The 18,144-nt window shown below is 41.3% G+C and overlaps 1 protein-coding gene across 1 annotated transcript in view; it reads right to left on the reverse strand.

Annotated features, from left to right (window-relative positions):
* GRIP1 (glutamate receptor interacting protein 1) overlaps positions 1 to 17,592 on the reverse strand; it is a 377,681-nt gene extending 360,089 nt beyond the window's left edge. Inside the window, exon 1 of the mRNA XM_073000404.2 lies at positions 17,406 to 17,592. Coding sequence (XP_072856505.2) covers positions 17,406 to 17,460 — 55 coding nt within the window. The 5' untranslated portion in view covers positions 17,461 to 17,592. The remainder of the gene's footprint in view (positions 1 to 17,405) is intronic.
* Positions 17,593 to 18,144: the final 552 nt, after the last annotated feature.

Consider the following 18,144-nt stretch of genomic DNA (forward strand, 5'->3'; position numbering starts at 1 on the left):
GCATCAGATTAGGTACAGACAAAATTGAATTAAAAACCAGTGACTTCACAATGTAAAGCTCCGGACAGGGAAGCCTGCTAAAGAATTGTCTTTTTTCAGTGGGGAATCATTGTTTTTGTTTTTTTTTCAGCCAGCAGGGATTACAAAAGTTGGCATCTTATCAGATCAAGCACTTTATCAAATTAATTTTGCTATATTTCACTGGCATCTCTTTTCTGTGCTTTGTGCCCTAACTGATCTGATGCAAAGGAGTATATAATGGGGTTGTCTGTTCCCTTCAAACTCGTCTCCAAATAGTATTTCATACTTTTCCCCCCCAAAAAAGGCTTTCTAAAGTCAGTACTAAAACAGATTATCGCTAAGTCACTTTGGAAAAATAAATTTAATTAAAAAGTAGGTGAAGGGAAGGAAATTGCCAATTGGCCCCTTGTCGAATCAAAAGCGGCTTCTGTTACTGGAACTCAATTCAAACATAGATTTCTCTGTATCTGCTCCTGCTGACTCCTACAACATGATGACTGATTGTCATCTGAATGGCTGCAATGATTTCATTCACAGAAACCAGCAGGACCCATTGAGAGCTGTGATCATAGTGGATCAAGGCATATTTCCCCTGATCTGTATTTCCCCATCACCACCACCACTCTACTGCAATTGTTCCCAATCTTGGGTGTCCAAATGTTCTTGGACTAAAACTCCCAGTGGCCTCCAACATTAACTATGCTGGCCAGGATTTCTGGGAGCTGTAGTCCAAGAGCATTTGGGCTGGGAGGGAACTGTTCTACTGGGAAACATTGTGTGAATAAGAAAAATTGAGAAGGAAAACATAACAACATAAATCTGTGGACTTGTTGTAGACAGCAGTAGCTTAACGATAGAAATGTGACTTTATTTCTTTATTCCAACTTATTACCATCCTATTTCACAGACTCAAATACATAAACAAATATTATGATAATTACCTCCTCCTTACTGTAGAACATCAGCACCTGCCCACACAGAAGCATTTTAACATCCTCTCAGAGTAAGCAATAGCATATACAAGTGCTCAATGCCAACAGCTTAGGTGAACCTAATACATATTTCCTTCCTTGAAATACCTCCTTTCTTTTGACTTGGCAGACACATTTCCAGTGGTTGCAGAATGGATATTCTTTCCATTTTCAAAGGAAGAGAGTGCAAAAGAAAACCTGAATATTCCAGCCAAGTGGTTTTGCATTTCAGTGACTGTGCATAAAATCTTCCCCTTGCAGGAGCGAAGTTCTTAAACATTGATGATGAATGTTTGCTCTCTCATTCAAGATGCCAATTTATTCTAGATGTAGTCTCTGTGCTCTTCCACATGGTGGTGTAAAAACAGTTTCTTTCAGGACCTTTTGTAATTGATTTAATCTGATTTAATGTTTGATAATAGATCTTCCTGCTCTTTGCATCCAAAAATGGTAGGATCACTGTTTATGGATGTACTGTGATGCATCAGTACATCCAGTTCATATTCATTTCCAGTTGTTCCTGGTATCTCACCCCAACCCACCATGCCCCCCCTTTCTGCTTACTTTTTCCCCTCCAAAATCCATCTGGACAGTTTAGCCTTCTAGTGCTAAACTCATATAAAAAGAGGTGGGGGCATGGAAAAGCTATTGTCCCCACTGCATGGAACAATATCATAAAAAGAAGGAAATGTAGAATGTCCAGAACAGATTAGGGGCAAGGAAATATCGAATTGTGTGTGTGTGTGTGCACGCGTGCGTGTGTGCGCATGCGTGTGCGTCTGTGTGTGTGTGTGTGTGTGAGAGAGAGAGAGAGAGAGTGACTGAGTGTGTGTGCACACACGCACACACACGCGTGCACACACACAAAGCAGTATAGATCAACCTAATACAGTATAAGGATCTACACCAGAAGAGACACAATTTTTCCAGTACAAAGTAGCACAAAGTGGGAGGATACATAAACCACAGCATTTCAATGGTACAGTTAGGTCCAAATAATCACATATAAAGACACTGTTGACATTCACACAAGAATGATGTCACAGAAATAATGCCAGAACAATAAATGTTGGTGGGGGTATGCTTAAAAAGGAACAAACGCTCTGTAAGGAAGATCCCTTTGTCCTATTTGGTCCATATGCATCAGAGATATATGGGGGACCTAGCTTTGTAAAACAAATTAGCACACTGTTACTATGGAACCATTTTGCTCATTTTGTTCTTTTCTTACCTAGAGCTTCCCCCCCCCCCCGTATGTAAAAAAAACAACATAGAAACTGAAAAACAAGAATCCTCTTACTCTGTTTACTAAATCTGTGTTCTAAAAAATGGATTATAGATAACTGAAAACTCTCTATAAGCACCATGGCATTTTAAACAAAAATCTTTACCATATTTTTCTCAAGGTAATATGTTATGTTTCTTTTAAAAAGTTCTGATGCAACAAATTATTGATGTGAATCTGAATTGAAGGAAGAACGTCCTGTAGTTGACTGACATAAATAGAAATGAGCACAATAAATATGTCAACAAAGCAGGGCATATTCTATTACAGCTACAATCATGTAATCCCTAATGATCTATTATGGAAATGACAGAATTGCTTCCAAGGCAATAGAATAAGAAATGCTCTTCAACAGTTCACTTCACATCAAGAAATAAACCTAGAAGAGTCTGACATTACAAAGGACAGTATCTGCCATTTGTACTTTCCCTCTACCAGATGGAGAGTGTATGTGCCAATTAATTAAAGTCTATTTTTCAGTGACTTAGCTGTGCAAAAAAAGGAATGTACAGAATAGATGGAATGATATCACTGTAAAATATTAACAGAATAGATGAAATAAATAACTCAATATATTTCACTGGACAACAATTTGTTCACTGTAGCTTAAAGAAAGGCTTTGTTTCAAACATTTCTCCAATAATCTTCTCCATATTTTGCAATTTATTGGATGTAGACTTCTTCCCTTACTCCAGTGCTGGCCATGTGCCATAGTAACTGCAACCATGTACACTTATAGTTCAATGCATTAAGGAGGCTTGGCAGTGAAGGAATACACCTAAGCATCTTTATTCCCGGGCAGCATATGAGCGTAGAAAAGGGCTACCATCAGCTTCTTGCATCCTGACTTATGGCCAACAGCACAGAGTCACAGTTGCTGTTTCATTCTTGCATTCACAGGAAGCTGATGACTTTAGTAGGGGAAGCACTATTCACATTTCAGGACTAATGCCCCTCCCCTGTGATTTAATCTGTCCATGAACCTTTTCATGTGGCAACATGAAAAGAAAAAAAATGTTCACACTTTTTCACTGAAAGTTCAAATTTCCTGCTTTCCCTGCCTTCCCCGCATTTTTTCCCATTCGTAACTTGAATCCAAGTTTGCAAGTCAAGTCCATGTTTTCCTATCAGAGCAATTCGTAAGTTGAAATGTTTGTAACTAGGGCCATTCGTAAGTCGAGGGTTGACTATAGTCTCCTTCTCCTCTTGCTTTTACATTTTCCCAACATCAGAGTCTTTTCCAGGGAGTCTTCTCTTCTCAGGAGATGGCAAAAGTATTGGAGCCTCAGCTTCAGGATCTGTCCTTCCAGTGAGCATTCAGGGTTGATTTCCTTCAGAATGGATAGGTTTGATCTCCTTGCAGTCCAGGGGACTCTCAAGAGTCTCCTCCAGCACCACAATTCAAAAGCATCAATTCAAAAGCCCTAGTAGGGATGTTATAAGTTGGTTCTGACTTGAGTATTCCTAAAGAAAGGCTCCTTCTTCATGGATTGCTGCCTTGTCGTGGCGAAGGGGCTTGAGTAACTCAGAGAAACTATGGGCTATGCCGTGCAGGGACACCCAAGACGGACAGGACATAGTGGAGAGTTCCGACTAAACGCAATCCACCTGGAGTAGGAAATGGCAAGCCACTCCAGTATCTTTGCCAAGAACGCCCCATGATCAGAAACAAAAGGCTAAAAGATATGACGCTGGAAGATGGGACCCTCAGGTCGGAAGGCGTCCAACATGCTACTGAGGAAGAGCGGAGGACAAGTACAAGTAGCTCCAGAGCTAATGAAGTGGTTGGGCCAAAGCCGAAAGGACGCTCAGCTGTGGACGTGCCTGGAAGTGAAAGGAAAATCCAATGCTGCAAAGAAAAATACTGCATAGGAACCTGGAATGTAAGATCTATGAACATTGGGAAGCTGGAGGTGGTCAAACAGGAGATGGCAAGAATAAACATCGACATCCTGGGCATCAGTGAACTAAAATGGACAGGAATGGGCGAATTCAGCTCAGATGATTATCATATCTACTATTGTGGACAAGAATCCCGTAGAAGGAATGGAGTAGCCCTCATAGTCAACAAAAGAGTGGGAAAAGCTGTAATGGGATACAATCTCAAAAATGATAGAATGATGTCAATACGAATCCAAGGCAGACCATTCAACATCACAATAATCCAAGTTTATGCACCAACCAGCATTGCTGAGGAGACTGAAATCGAACAATTCTATGAAGATTTACAACACCTTCTAGAACTGACACCAAAGAAAGATGTTCTTCTCATTCTAGGGGACTGGAATGCTAAAGTAGGGAGCCAAGAGATAAAAGGAACAACAGGGAAGTTTGGCCTTGGAGTTCAGAACGAAGCAGGACAAAGGCTAATAGAGTTTTGTCAAGAGAATAAGCTGGTCATCACAAACACTCTTTTCCAACAACACAAGAGGCGACTCTATACATGGAAATCACCAGATGGGCAATATCGAAATCAGATTGATTATATTCTCTGCAGCCAAAGATGGAGAAGCTCTATACAGTCAGCAAAAACAAGACCTGGAGCTGACTGCGGTTCTGATCATCAGCTTCTCATAGCAAAATTCAAGCTTAGACTGAAGAGATTAGGAAAAACCACTGGGCCACTCAGGTATAATCTAAACCAAATCCCTTATGAATACACAGTGGAAGTAAAGAACAGATTTAAGGAACTAGATTTGGTGGACAGAGTGCCTGAAGAACTTTGGATAGAGGCTCGTAACATTGTCCAGGAGGCAGCAACGAAAACCATCCCAAAGAAAAGGAAATGCAAGAAAGCAAAGTGGCTGTCCAACGAGGCCTTAGAAATAGCAGAGAGGAGAAGGGAAGCAAAATGCAAGGGAGATAGGGAAAGTTACAGAAACTTGAATGCAGACTTCCAAAGAATAGCAAGGAGAGACAAGAGGGCCTTCTTAAATGAACAATGCAAAGAAATAGAGGAAGATAACAGAAAAGGAAAGACCAGAGATCTGTTCAGGAAAATTGGACATATTAGAGGAACATTTTGCGCAAAGATGAACATGATAAAAGACAAAAATGGGAGAGACCTAACAGAAGCAGAAGACGTCAAGAAGAGGTGGCAAGAATACACAGAGGAATTATATCAGAAAGATGTGGATATCCCGGACAACCCAGACAACGTAGTTGCTGACCTTGAGCCAGACATCCTGGAGAGCGAAGTCAAGTGGGCCTTAGAAAGCCTGGCTAACAACAAGGCCAGTGGAGGTGATGGCATTCCAGTTGAACTATTTAAAATCTTGAAAGATGATGCTGTTAAGGTGCTACATTCAATATGCCAGCAAGTTTGGAAAACTCAACAGTGGCCAGAGGATTGGAAAAGATCAGTCTACATCCCAATCCCAAAGAAAGGCAGTGCCAAAGAATGCTCCAACTACCGTACAATTGCACTCATTTCGCACGCTAGCAAGGTTATGCTCAAAATCCTACAAGGTAGGCTTCAGCAGTATGTGGACCGAGAACTCCCAGAAGTACAAGCTGGATTCCGAAGAGGCAGAGGAACTCGAGACCAAATTGCTAACTTGCGCTGGATTATGGAGAAAGCCAGAGAGTTCCAGAAAAATATCTACTTCTGCTTCATTGACTATGCGAAAGCCTTTGACTGTGTGGACCACAGCAAACTATGGCAAGTTCTTAAAGAAATGGGAGTGCCTGACCACTTTATCTGTCTCCTGAGAAACCTATATGTGGGACAGGAAGCAACAGTTAGAACTGGTCATGGAACAACTGAGTGGTTCAAAATTGGGAAAGGATTACGGCAAGGCTGTATATTGTCCCCCAGCTTATTTAACTTATATGCAGAATACATCATGCGGAAGGCTGGACTGGAAGAAACCCAAGCCGGAATTAAGATTGCCGGAAGAAATATCAACAACCTCCGATATGCAGATGATACCACTCTGATGGCAGAAAGTGAGGAGGAATTAAAGAACCTTGTAATGAGAGTGAAAGAGGAGAGTGCAAAAAACGGTCTGAAACTCAACATCAAAAAAACTAAGATCATGGCCACTGGTCCCATCACCTCCTGGGAAATAGAAGGGGAAGATATGGAGGCAGTGTCAAATTTTATCTTCCTGGGCTCCATGATCACTGCAGATGGAGACAGCAGCCCTGAAATTAAAAGGCGCCTTCTTCTTGGGAGGAAAGCGATGACAAATCTGGACAGCATCTTGAAAAGCAGAGACATCACCTTGCCAACAAAAGTCCGAATAGTCAAAGCTATGGTTTTTCCTGTCGTGATGTATGGAAGTGAGAGCTGGACCATAAAGAAAGCAGACCGCCGAAGAATTGATGCCTTTGAATTGTGGTGCTGGAGGAGGCTCTTGAGAATCCCCTGTACTGCAAGGAGAACAAACCTATCAGTTCTAAAGGAAATCAACCCTGAGTGCTCACTGGAAGGACAGATCCTGAAGCTGAGGCTCCAGTACTTTGGCCATCTAATGAGAAGAAAAGACTCCCTGGAAAAGACCCTGATGTTGGGAAAGTGTGATGGCAAGAGGAGGAGGGGACGACCGAGGATGAGATGGCTGGACAGTGTCTGCGAAGCAACCAACATGAACCTGACACAACTCCGGGAGGCAGTAGAAGACAGGAGGGCCTGGCGTGCTCTGGTCCATGGGGTCACGAAGAGTCGGACACGACTAAACGACTAAACACACACACACACACACAAAGAAAGGCTCTCATTGTTTTAGATTACATATGCTTAAAAAGATTTTCCACATTAAACATTTAAAATGTGTATTTTAAAGTTCTGCCTCAAAATGTTCCACTTGGGATGTTTTATCAATGCAGTAACAGGGCTTTTTAGTATTAGAGTGGGAAAGCTGCTCTAATTCGTTTTTTCCAAACAAACATAAACACAATACAAAATTAGGTCATGGCTGAAGTAAGACATGCCTGGCCATTATCAATTTTCTTTAGTGTCTGATACATAATGACACAGGTATAGAATGAGGAAGTCCCAACTTGGCAGATGTTCAGGGGTAAAGGATTTGACCATAAATTAAGGGTTAGCTAGCAGCACAACATAGCTGCTAAAAATCCTGAAGTAATATCAACTAAATCAACAGAAATTCAGTAGTTTATATGAGAGGAGGCAAATATGGAAGAGGAGTGCATTGCACCTCCAGAGAACCCACAAGGACATACCCTTCTGCTGCTGTTGTTTCCACTGCCACTGATGGAACCCCAGCAATTTTGCTGGGAAGCATGGTCTGCAAGTTTTGCTGATTAATATGGCAATTCTGACTTATGTTGATCTGTTTCAGGGTTTTCCAAGTAGAGAATACTCAGAAGTGGTTTACTATTTTCTCTTTCTAGGGGCCCCCTGGGACGATGCAGCTTGCCTAAAGTTCTACTTGCAGGAGGCACAGTAGGGAATTGAACTCACAGCCTCTGGCTAAGCAGCCAGATAACTAAACCACTGAGCTATAACCAGCCAGCTTATACATGGCAGTCCCACCATTTTCCCAAGACATTTGCTGGGATTTTGGTGGTGGCAGCAACTAGGCAGGAGTGTAGAAACAGCTGGGGTCCATATAGCCTGCCGATCACATGCTGCCTACCCTGGAAAAGGAAAAGAAATGGCTCTATTCTGTTCTGTACTGGTTATATTCCTTCTGGTGCACTGTGTCTAGTTTGGGCTACAAAGGGTTAAAGCAGACAATATATTTAACAGAATGTTTTTACTACAGGTGTTATATGAACTGGAGAATGGCATCTGTTTTTTACGACACAATTTTCCTCACCTGTGTATATTGCATTCACCATGGTTTGTTCTGTGAATGGGCACTGGAAAACAAACACTGGTTTAATTTTACATGTCTGATGTGCTTTGGATCCTGCTGTACAAGGGGAAAGCACTTAATTAGATGATATATGCATTCTTCTTAGTGTCTGTTATATATTATGTGCTGCCAAATTAGAACCAACTTACAGCAACTCTAATGGTATTTTCAAGGTACGTGAGATATTGAAGTAATAGTTTTACCAGTGCCAACCCATGGCTGAATGGGGATTCAACCCCAAGTCTCCTAAATCCTAGTTCATTACTGTATTCACTACAACATACAAGGCATGCCCCTTAATATCTACTTTAATCCAAATATGCTGACAAACTAAAAGGTACTGAAAAGAAAGTAAACAGCATGAAAAGAGGTGTGAAAATGAATCCTATTTTGAGAAATAATTCAAAGGGCTAAATAGGGCTAGCTATAGAAAAAAAGACGAAGGGCTAGTGTCTTAACAGATATCTTCTAATATGTGAAGGGCTATCACATTGAAGATCTAGCAGAGTTCTCAGTTAATTCAGTGGATAAAATAAAGCAAAGTTTATCTAAACATTAGGAAAAATATCAGCAGTGGACTTTTCAAGGTTATTTAAAAAAAACATTTTTGCAAGTAAAACATTGTGGGATTACAGGAACGGCCCACCAGGATCCAGACCCCAAAACCTTTACAGGCTTCTCACACCTGAAATTAAGCATAGGGTTTAATCTCATCTCTCAATGAATGAAACATTTTTACTTATTTGCTGTTGCAAGAAATAAATGGCATTTGCGTAATTACAAATTTAAGGTCATCTAATTAAGATGCCAAAATTCATATAGAATAATTGGTATCAATTACTATTCTAAAGGCTGTAATACTCCCTCACTACAATTTTACTAGAGGGGGAGATGATGCAACACATACTGAGGTGTTTGTAATTTAACAGTTTGTTGTTTTCTAACAAATTTCTTCTTTCAGAATAGATTTAAATTCTATTCTTAAATTTATTCTATTATTAAAATCAGAACTGCTGTTTCAGCTACCTTGCAGTTGCAGCAAGCAAAAAGTTTATTGTCAGACTTGCTCATTAGGAGGCGAATCATTCAGGTGTTCTGTAAAACTCTCACAAGAAAATACTGAGTGTCTATATTCATTCCTATCAATTCTTTCCAGCTAGTGAAAACAACAACAACACTAAAAGACACATTGATTTCTGGAGTGGCTTTCTATTCTGGAATTTAAAAACAACATCTAAAAATGATAATGTTCTTGTCATGAATAAGCTAATTTACTTTCAATTTGTATTAACATGGATAGAAAACGGCTTTTAGTTATAAACAGTCAAATCAAGCACAAGGCTGTCTCCTGTGGTCTTCCTGGTTATTCTCTCAAGTAGATGATACCATGGGGGCCTGTCCTGGCTTACAGACATTTCCTAAACTGAAATGACAGCAATGAAGGACCATCCCTGAAGACACTTGCAATTTAAAGACTGCAGAATTTAAATAAATTGATTTCTAGAACACAGTTTGAACAAGCAACTTCAGAAACAGAATTAATTTGCAGATCAAGTAGCATTTATAAGAACCAGAGTCATACTATCACTATACAAAATTAAATTAGTTCCCCGCACTTGGTTACACTGTGTATTCCCAAATCTGTCTTCTACTTCACAATTTAGTTTAGTTACCATCTTCACAGATGCATGGTTGCACATGAAGTAGAGATTTCACAGCTGTTTCACATATGGTTGTGTTGCTCTTCCCACTCCATGACAGGGACATGTGTACATATCAACTGCCTTTTGTCTGTACTGCCATGCTACAAACTGTCAGAGAGACAAAGGGAGCACTGACATGGCACAACCTATTTACATATACTTTCAGTGTGTAAGAGGGGTTGTGTGAACCTCAGTATCTAATTCCTCTTCAAATGCATAATATAGGAAGCCTCCTAATCCTAAAACACCACAGATGAATTTAATACAGAATCACATTATTCCCACTTACAATCAGAGCTCTCATTGGAGGCACCAGTAGTGGCATAAAGAAACTACAAAAGACAGTGGGTGATCCTGAGAGATGAGATATATTACTGCTTTGATCTACAGCTCTCTCAATACTGCACCCAAAGTAACCACTGACCAATTCTAAGTGGGGTATTTTTGATGCAGTCGTCCAAAAAAGTAATGTCTCCCATCTCAGCTGAGATTATTATTCCCGCACAATTCATTTCTGAAACTGACACTGTTGGCCTAGGCAATAACCGTGCAATTCTAGCTATTGCCTACCTGCAAATATAAATAGTGCAACAACAGGCAATGAACTGAACCTGAGTCTTTTGTGTAAACCAGGAGAAGAATCTATGAAGAATCTTTGACTCTCCATATTGATCAATCCAACGCCTATCATTCATGATGAGTGGCTATACTGGCTTGCGCTAATGGTGACAGAAAGCAAGGGCATCTGAAGGGCTGTCTCTACGCTTCAACCTCTAGTATGACTGCATTTCTACACGTCTTGGAAAATAATGGTTTATCCAAAAGAGCAAAAATCATCTTTGATCTGTATCCTTCCTCAAATCTACCACACTTTTATTTTTCTCTCTTTCTTGGAGGATATTCTTCTCTCACATCAAATGTTATTTCGCTGGCAGAGCAATGGGCAAAGAGTCAGGGGGGCACGAGTTCTGCTATTATTGTGAAAGCTTCTTGTTCAAGGAAAATAAGCTGCAATTTAAAGAAAACTTGTGATATTTGGGAGGGGCAGTAAAACATCTGTTACAGATAGAAGGAACCATATTACAACACAAGCATGTCAATGCTTTCTCAACCTTTTTTTAAAAATGAGGGAGGAGTCAAATACAACCACTTTGAGACACTTTATTTCCAAGTCCACAACACATATTTGAGGTAAAAACAAAAACTCCCAGAATGACACTTGCATTGAATTAGAGCAGGACTATACCAGCTGCTGGATATAGTTTACACATAAGTTTAATAACACTTTCATATGTAGGCTTCAAAATGCCTAAACCCACAGAATTGATAGTTTTTGGCATATCAACACATGTTATCAGGTAAGTATTCCTTAGTACTAACCCTATAGCCAGCTAATTAGAAGTAGTTTAATGATTAAAAGGATGCTAAAATTCATAAAGATACAGAAGCTATTTAAACTTTATATTTAAAATGCTTTAATGGATGGCTTTCTAATTCCAAGCTTTGCATTCATAATGCCACTTTAATTCCAAACCATAAACAAACAAAATTCATTGTTTGCTACACTCCTGTCAAAACTGATTAGCTATGAAGCTGACACAGGAGACCCATTAAATGATTTTGCTTAACTTGATTGGAAGGAATACTGAAGAGAATCAAACCCCTCCCACACATTCTTTTCTTCTCCTTCCTTTCAGATGTCACCTCAAAAGTGTTTTAGATTGCTTATAACTGGATTTGGTTTAGCAGCTTAAGTGGAAAATCTGGAAGAAAATATGTCCCGAATTTTAATGATACATCATATTATACTGCAGGATTTTTATGTGCCATTTCTGAAGGGACATGGTTTTACTTTAGCAGCTACAATGCAATCTCATTACTCAACAGAGACCACAACTCAGACCTTTTATCAAAATAATCACATGTGTAATCTTGGCTGGACAAACTGGAAAGTAACTGAAAAATCCATTTCAATATGATTTTTAAGCTAACAAATTAACACTGTAAGAATAACAACTACCTGAACTGCACATGAAATCCATAACACTACTAAGTAATGTGCCAATTGTTTGATCTCATCTGTGATTCTAAGCATTTTTATTGAGTAAACTTAATAAAGCTTGCCCAGTTCATAACTACATGGATAGCTTTTTGTGTGAAGGACTTTTCTATGCAGTTTAAATTACTTTAACCACATAATCATGCCAACTTTCTGAAAGGAATGAGTTGTGATTGTACAATTAACTCAATATCCAAAGGAAGCTTTTAATTATTAAGGTATTAAGACTTCATACAAATATGCTATTGAAGAGGGCAGCATTAAAATATCAAGCCTGCCAAAGCAGAGTTCAACCCACCCCAGTATTATCTGCAGACTTTAGCAGATCTTAACCTCAGGGAAGTCTTTACCTGCATACTATCATGCTGTTCAATTATTCCCTAGGATATGTGCTTAGAATTACAGTCTGAGAGGACAGCTGCCTGGAAAGATGTATAACTGTCAGATGGTACCCAGTGTGGTGTAGTGTAGTGGTTCTTAACCTTGGGTTACTCAGGTGTTTTTGAACTGCAACTCCCAGAAACCCCAGCCACCACAGCTGGTGGTGAGGGCTTCTGGGAGTTGTAGTCCAAAAACACCTGAGTAACCCAAGGTTAAGAACCACTGGTGTAGTGGACAGAGTAATGGAGTAGGACTCCAGAGACCTGGGTCTGATTCCTCACCTCTGCCATGGAAACATACTGAGGGGGCAAAGTAGAATTGGTAAAAATACTCCTTAAATACCTACGGTAATTTACTTTGACAACCCTATTAGGTCATTCCTCTAATGAACTGTTATACTTCTCTTTAGTAATACAGATGTTCCATTTTCTTTCCAAATTTCCAAGTGACTAGCTTTCTAGTTAGGTACATGAATTGCTTTCAATCTAATTCAGGTATAACCTTTGCACTGCAGAACTGGAAAGGACCCTGTGGATCATCGAGTCCAGCCCCACTCAAGGAGGCACAGTGGGGAATTGAACTTCAAACTCTGGCTCTGGCAGACAGAGACCTAAACCACTGAGCTATTCAGCAGTTTCTGAGACTGAATAGACAAAGAGTTTAAATTTTATGTTGATTTTTCAAACCAAAGAAAGAGATACACCGTTTATGTTGATTTTTCAAACCAAAGAAAGAGATACACAGTTAAACATTATGGAAGTAACTGACTAAGGGGAAAATCCAATGAAATCCAACTCAGCTGTTGAATTATTTAAGGTTCTTTTTTATGTGTTTTGAAGAAAAATGGAAATTTGGCTACCTTTATCCAGATGAATGAGTTTGCTCTGCTGAAGAGTATGCTGGTGGAAAACATCACCTTTTTCAAACACACCCTTCACAAGATGTCTATAAGATGAATATCAGGCTTTCTACATTACACCATTAGATTCATTTATTGACATATACACATGTTCCATAAAATATAGGCATGTATATCTCTGAAGTAAGGAAAAATGATATTTTGAAAATAAAAGACCACTTCCATTACTTAGGAGAAATGATGTTGGCTTGATTTTTATAACTGCACTTCAAACAGAAATATTACCTACTAACAGCAGAGGGAGATATAAGCAAACTGGCTCCGAATAAGAATTTAACTGCATTTGTAATTGCTTTCTATGACAACACCACACTCAATACGAAAGATGCATCTTCATGTCATTGTAACATTGTTTGGTTCGTTTAAAAGGTTTATCTGGTCTCTTCTCCCTATTCCAATTCAACACCAATTACTTATTTTGATCACTTAATATTTTCCTTATGTCCAAAAGGAAAGAGAGATAATTGAATTTGAAGAAGTAGTGAAGTTTTGCTAAATTGATTAGCCAAGCCTGGCCAATATAAACTGCATCTCAGAATCCGAAAGTGCTTTTTCTGTTTACACCAAGAGAAAGAAAATAACAGAGTGGCAATAATTTGTAAAAATAGGTTCACTGAACTCTATAAAAAAATGTTGAACAGACTATACATATTAAATAAACAAGCATGACAATTGTTTACAAAGCATTGTATCTCTACTGGTGCAGAAAAAACATAAAAGAAAAGACATCCAAGGCAATTGTTCAACTACACATTCCTTCATCCATTAAGCATAAAACACAATATCAATTCCTGATTCTGATTTTCATGCACAGCAACTGTCTCATCATCTCTGCTATGTAGAGATTAGATCAGTTTGATTTTTTGTGCATGCAAAAAATTTCAACTCACTGACTTTGTGACAATGCAGCCATTTACTTCTTCATTTTTCCACAGTAAGAAAGTGTATTCAAGTGTGTCTTTCCTTTAGTTGTGGTTTATTATAATATTACAATAGCAGAAGAGAAGTAATACAAGTTATCTGTTGCTTCTAATCAAATTTCTATTCTCAATCACAGCAGAACACTTCTTTCTTTGAATATATCATGAAAACTCATATTTAAAGCTTTCTGTTCCTATTTTCAATATGTATCTAAAATAAAAATCAGAAAAGTAATACATTGTCACAGCTCAGCCAATTTTTATAAACAAAAGACACTCCTTACTGTTTTAAGAATATGTGAAAGGATATATTACATTTTGTCCAGGAATATATTAAAGGCTCACAAATTCCTGCATTGCACAGCCTGTAATTCAGCCTACAAGAATTGTGTTCAGCCTCAAATATAGGCATAGGGCACAAATATTCCAACTCCACTGAACATGGTAAAGTAAACCCACTGAAAGAATTTAATTCTAAATCCATTACAAATTTGACAAGTAGCCAGAATGCTTCAAGTACTGTGTGTTTTAGAATATAACAAGATGTAATATAAACCAGAAAGCTACATATTGACTTGTAAAATTATGTTTTTCTGTTGCCAATTTATCAGTCCATCTTGCTTTCAAAACACCCTGAAATTCTCTCCATGCTCTTAGAAACACAAAGTATTTCAGATATCACTGATTTTTAAAAGAATGAATCATAGAATTCCACCACCACCCTAAATTCCATGCTTTTCATATATCTGACCTTTTTAAAGATGAGCCCTTATGCCTTTTAGATATTTACAGAGCTCTGCAAAGTAATCAGTTGGTGTTGGAACTCAGAATCCAGAAGATCCTTGACCACCAATGGAGATGAATGGTCACATTACAAACACATTCAAGACAAGACAACCATATACTAAATGCTGTTTCTGACCATTCCTCGTGGGTTTCCTCCCTGAATTACAGTTTTTTAAATGGATCAAGTACAACCCACAACAATAACAGCAATCATGGAATAAATACCCTGTGAGGTTTCCCACAGAGACAAACAAAATCTGCGAGCACAAGGGAAATTCAGAAAAGGTGAGTGTTTGAAACAAATAGTTTTGTCTGGGCCTGGAATAAATGCTAGGCTACCAGCTATGAGGGGACATGGTGGCGCTGCGGGCTAAACCGCAGAAGCCTGTGCTGCAGGGTCAGAAGACCAAGCAGTCGTAAGATCGAATCCACACGACGGAGTGAGCTCCCATCACTTGTCCCAGCTCCCGCCAATCTAGCGGTTCGAAAGCATGCAAATGCGAGTAGATTAATAGGTACCACCTCGGTGGGAAGGTAACAGCGTTCCGTGTCTAAGTCGCACTGGCCATGTGACCACGGAAGATTGTCTTCGGACAAAACACTGGCTCTATGGCTTGGAAACGGGGATGAGCACCAGCCCCTAGAGTCAAACACGACTGGACAAAAATTGTCAAGGGGAACCTTTACCTTTTACCAGCTATGAAGAACACAAGTGCGGAACAACAATTATAAATGAATGAATGAATGAATGAATGAATGAATGAATGAATGAATGAATGAATGAATGAATGAATGAATACTATGGGGGGGAAGGAAATCAGAGTTGCATGGTTTAATTATTACCACCATGCTCCTGCAAAGTCCATTAAAGTACAGAGGCATGATTCTACTAAGATTATCTGTTGAAATTTCAAAAACAAAACAAAAGCCAAAACCAAAACAACACTTAGCATATCAAACATATACTGTACAATAACAGTCAACTTTTAAGTGATCTATTATTGCTGCCACTTATTGTCAAATTAGTTCTGATTTATGACAACAGGGTTATCATACATAGCAGGGTTGTACAGATAGGCAAAATCTTTAAAGGGTGGTTTTACCACTTCCACCCCTCCCCCATGAATTTCAACAGCCAAATGGGGATTTGAACCCAGATCTCATTGATCCTAATCTGACACTTTGTCCATGGCACTATGCTGAAATCCTTGTTATGTGATCTACATACAGTACCTGTAAATACAGAAAATGCTGATATGCTTTGAGCAACATAAAGCCTGGAGCATCATGGTATACTTATGAGGGGCAGCACTTTTACCAGAGGGCCATGCACTGGGAGGGGAGTGCCACCTTGCCATAAACTCTACCTCCAAATCATCCCTCTGCTTTCCGTTCTACCTGCCCTCCTGATGCACAAGGGTTTCATAGTCTGCCACACAAACTGCTGATGAGAGATGGTTGTGTTACAATTATCCCAGCACCAAGACACACACCCAAGCAAAACAGCAAAACAAAGCAGTATGACCAGGTCCAAACTTTCCACCTTGCATCACAGTTGCCCAAAAGTACAATGGATAACCTCAGTTCTGTTCCACAAACCTCCCTCCCTTTCATACTCAAGTCCTCTTGTTCCAAAATACCTTATCTGTCTTGAAAGGGACTTTCTCCCTGCAGCACAAACTAAAGAGGGAGGGGGCTTTAAACTTTGCCAAGTCTGGGTCTCCCAAGAGGTAGCTCTGCTCATCTGTTTGAGCATGCATAACAAAAACAGGAACAAACATCTCTCTCTTTCTCTCTCTCTTTATTGTTGTTTAATGGACTATGGTACAACCAGAATAAAAACCAAGCAAAACCAAAAGCCCCGTCACCCCTCAAAGACAGATTTGTCCGAGTGAAAGGTCACCACAGTTCAATCAACTTGCTGGTGCCGCAATACTTTTATTCCAGTTTTTGTGGTTTGAATCCCCCCCTCGTTTTCAGTCACTGTATGTGCCTTAGCGATGCCAACGGTATATAAAGAGAAGCCAGGCCCGACGAAGGGACGAACTGAGCAGCAGAACCAGCAACACCAGCACGACCAGTACTGTACGTCCAGCACCCCTTCCGAGGCAGGAAAGCAACCAAGAAAAGTGCCTCCTAGGCAGAGAAAAGTTAACTCAAGGCGGTCGGACGCATTGCACCCCCTGCCCGTCCCGTCCCCCCCCCCCGCCGCCGCCCCTTGACTGCCCCTCAGGTGCCTCTCTTTTTTTTCCCCAGATACTCCCCCCCCCCATTCCTGGGCATTCCTCTCCGCGCGCTCTTCTCCACCCCACCCCCGGTTCCCTGCCTTCCCGCCTCCCGGAGCAGAAGGAGGGCTCCGTGGAAAGAAGGCGGGCGGGCGGGCGCGCGTGAGCGAGCACCTGAGGGAGTGGGGGAAGGGCAGGCAAGGGGAGCGCGCGGAAGGTGGCGGTGGGGGGGGAACCATATCCGGCAACCCTCCTTCCCTGTTGTGGCGCCACCGAAGCCCCCCGCGCGGTGCCTCTAGCGCTCGCTCACCTCTCTCCTGCTCCGCTTGCAGGCAGACGGGGATGTTCTTCTTCCAGCCCGGCATGGCTCCTTCAGGGCTGTGGCTGCGGCGGCGGCGGCGGCAGTACTACCAGCAAAAGAGAGCACATTGCAGTCCAAGGCGGCGGCGGCGGTCGCAGCGGTGGCGGCACGACGACCACCACCGCCACCTCTTTCTTCGATTTCCCCAAGTGCACGCCTGGGGAAACGCGGCGAGGGCTCCTCAGGGCAGGCGCGCGGGGGCTGCTGGAAAGGGGGGCTGAGGCGGCGGCAGGGCGGTAGGATAGAGCTCCCCGCTGCCTCGGCTCCGGGCACGAAGGAAGGAAGGAAGGGCAAGGTGGCGGCACCGTATGCTCCACAGGGAGGAAGGCGGAGGAGGGGGTTCTCCCTGGTTCAGCTGGGGACATATGCTCGCAGTGGGGGTGAATGGAGAGGCGGGGGGGGGGGGCGTCGCTTGCTTCGCTTCGCCGCCGCCAGCAGGTGGGAGTGCTGGAGTTGTCGGTTGCACAATAGAGGGTAAGGAGGGCGGGCGGGAGGCAGAGCGAGGGAGAAAGCGAGCGGCGCCGCTGCCAAGCTGGGTTCTTTTCCCGGGGGCCCCTTCAAGACTCCCAGGCAGGCGCGGGAGAGGGAAGTGTGGGAGCCAGGCAGCTCGGGCGGCTTCCTCTGAGGAGCGGGGTGGCTCGCTCTGTCGCTGTCTCACGCGCGTACACATACATATGCAAACACACAC

This window comes from Pogona vitticeps, chromosome 5 (assembly GCF_051106095.1).
Source record: "Pogona vitticeps strain Pit_001003342236 chromosome 5, PviZW2.1, whole genome shotgun sequence".
Taxonomy (NCBI): domain Eukaryota; kingdom Metazoa; phylum Chordata; class Lepidosauria; order Squamata; family Agamidae; genus Pogona; species Pogona vitticeps.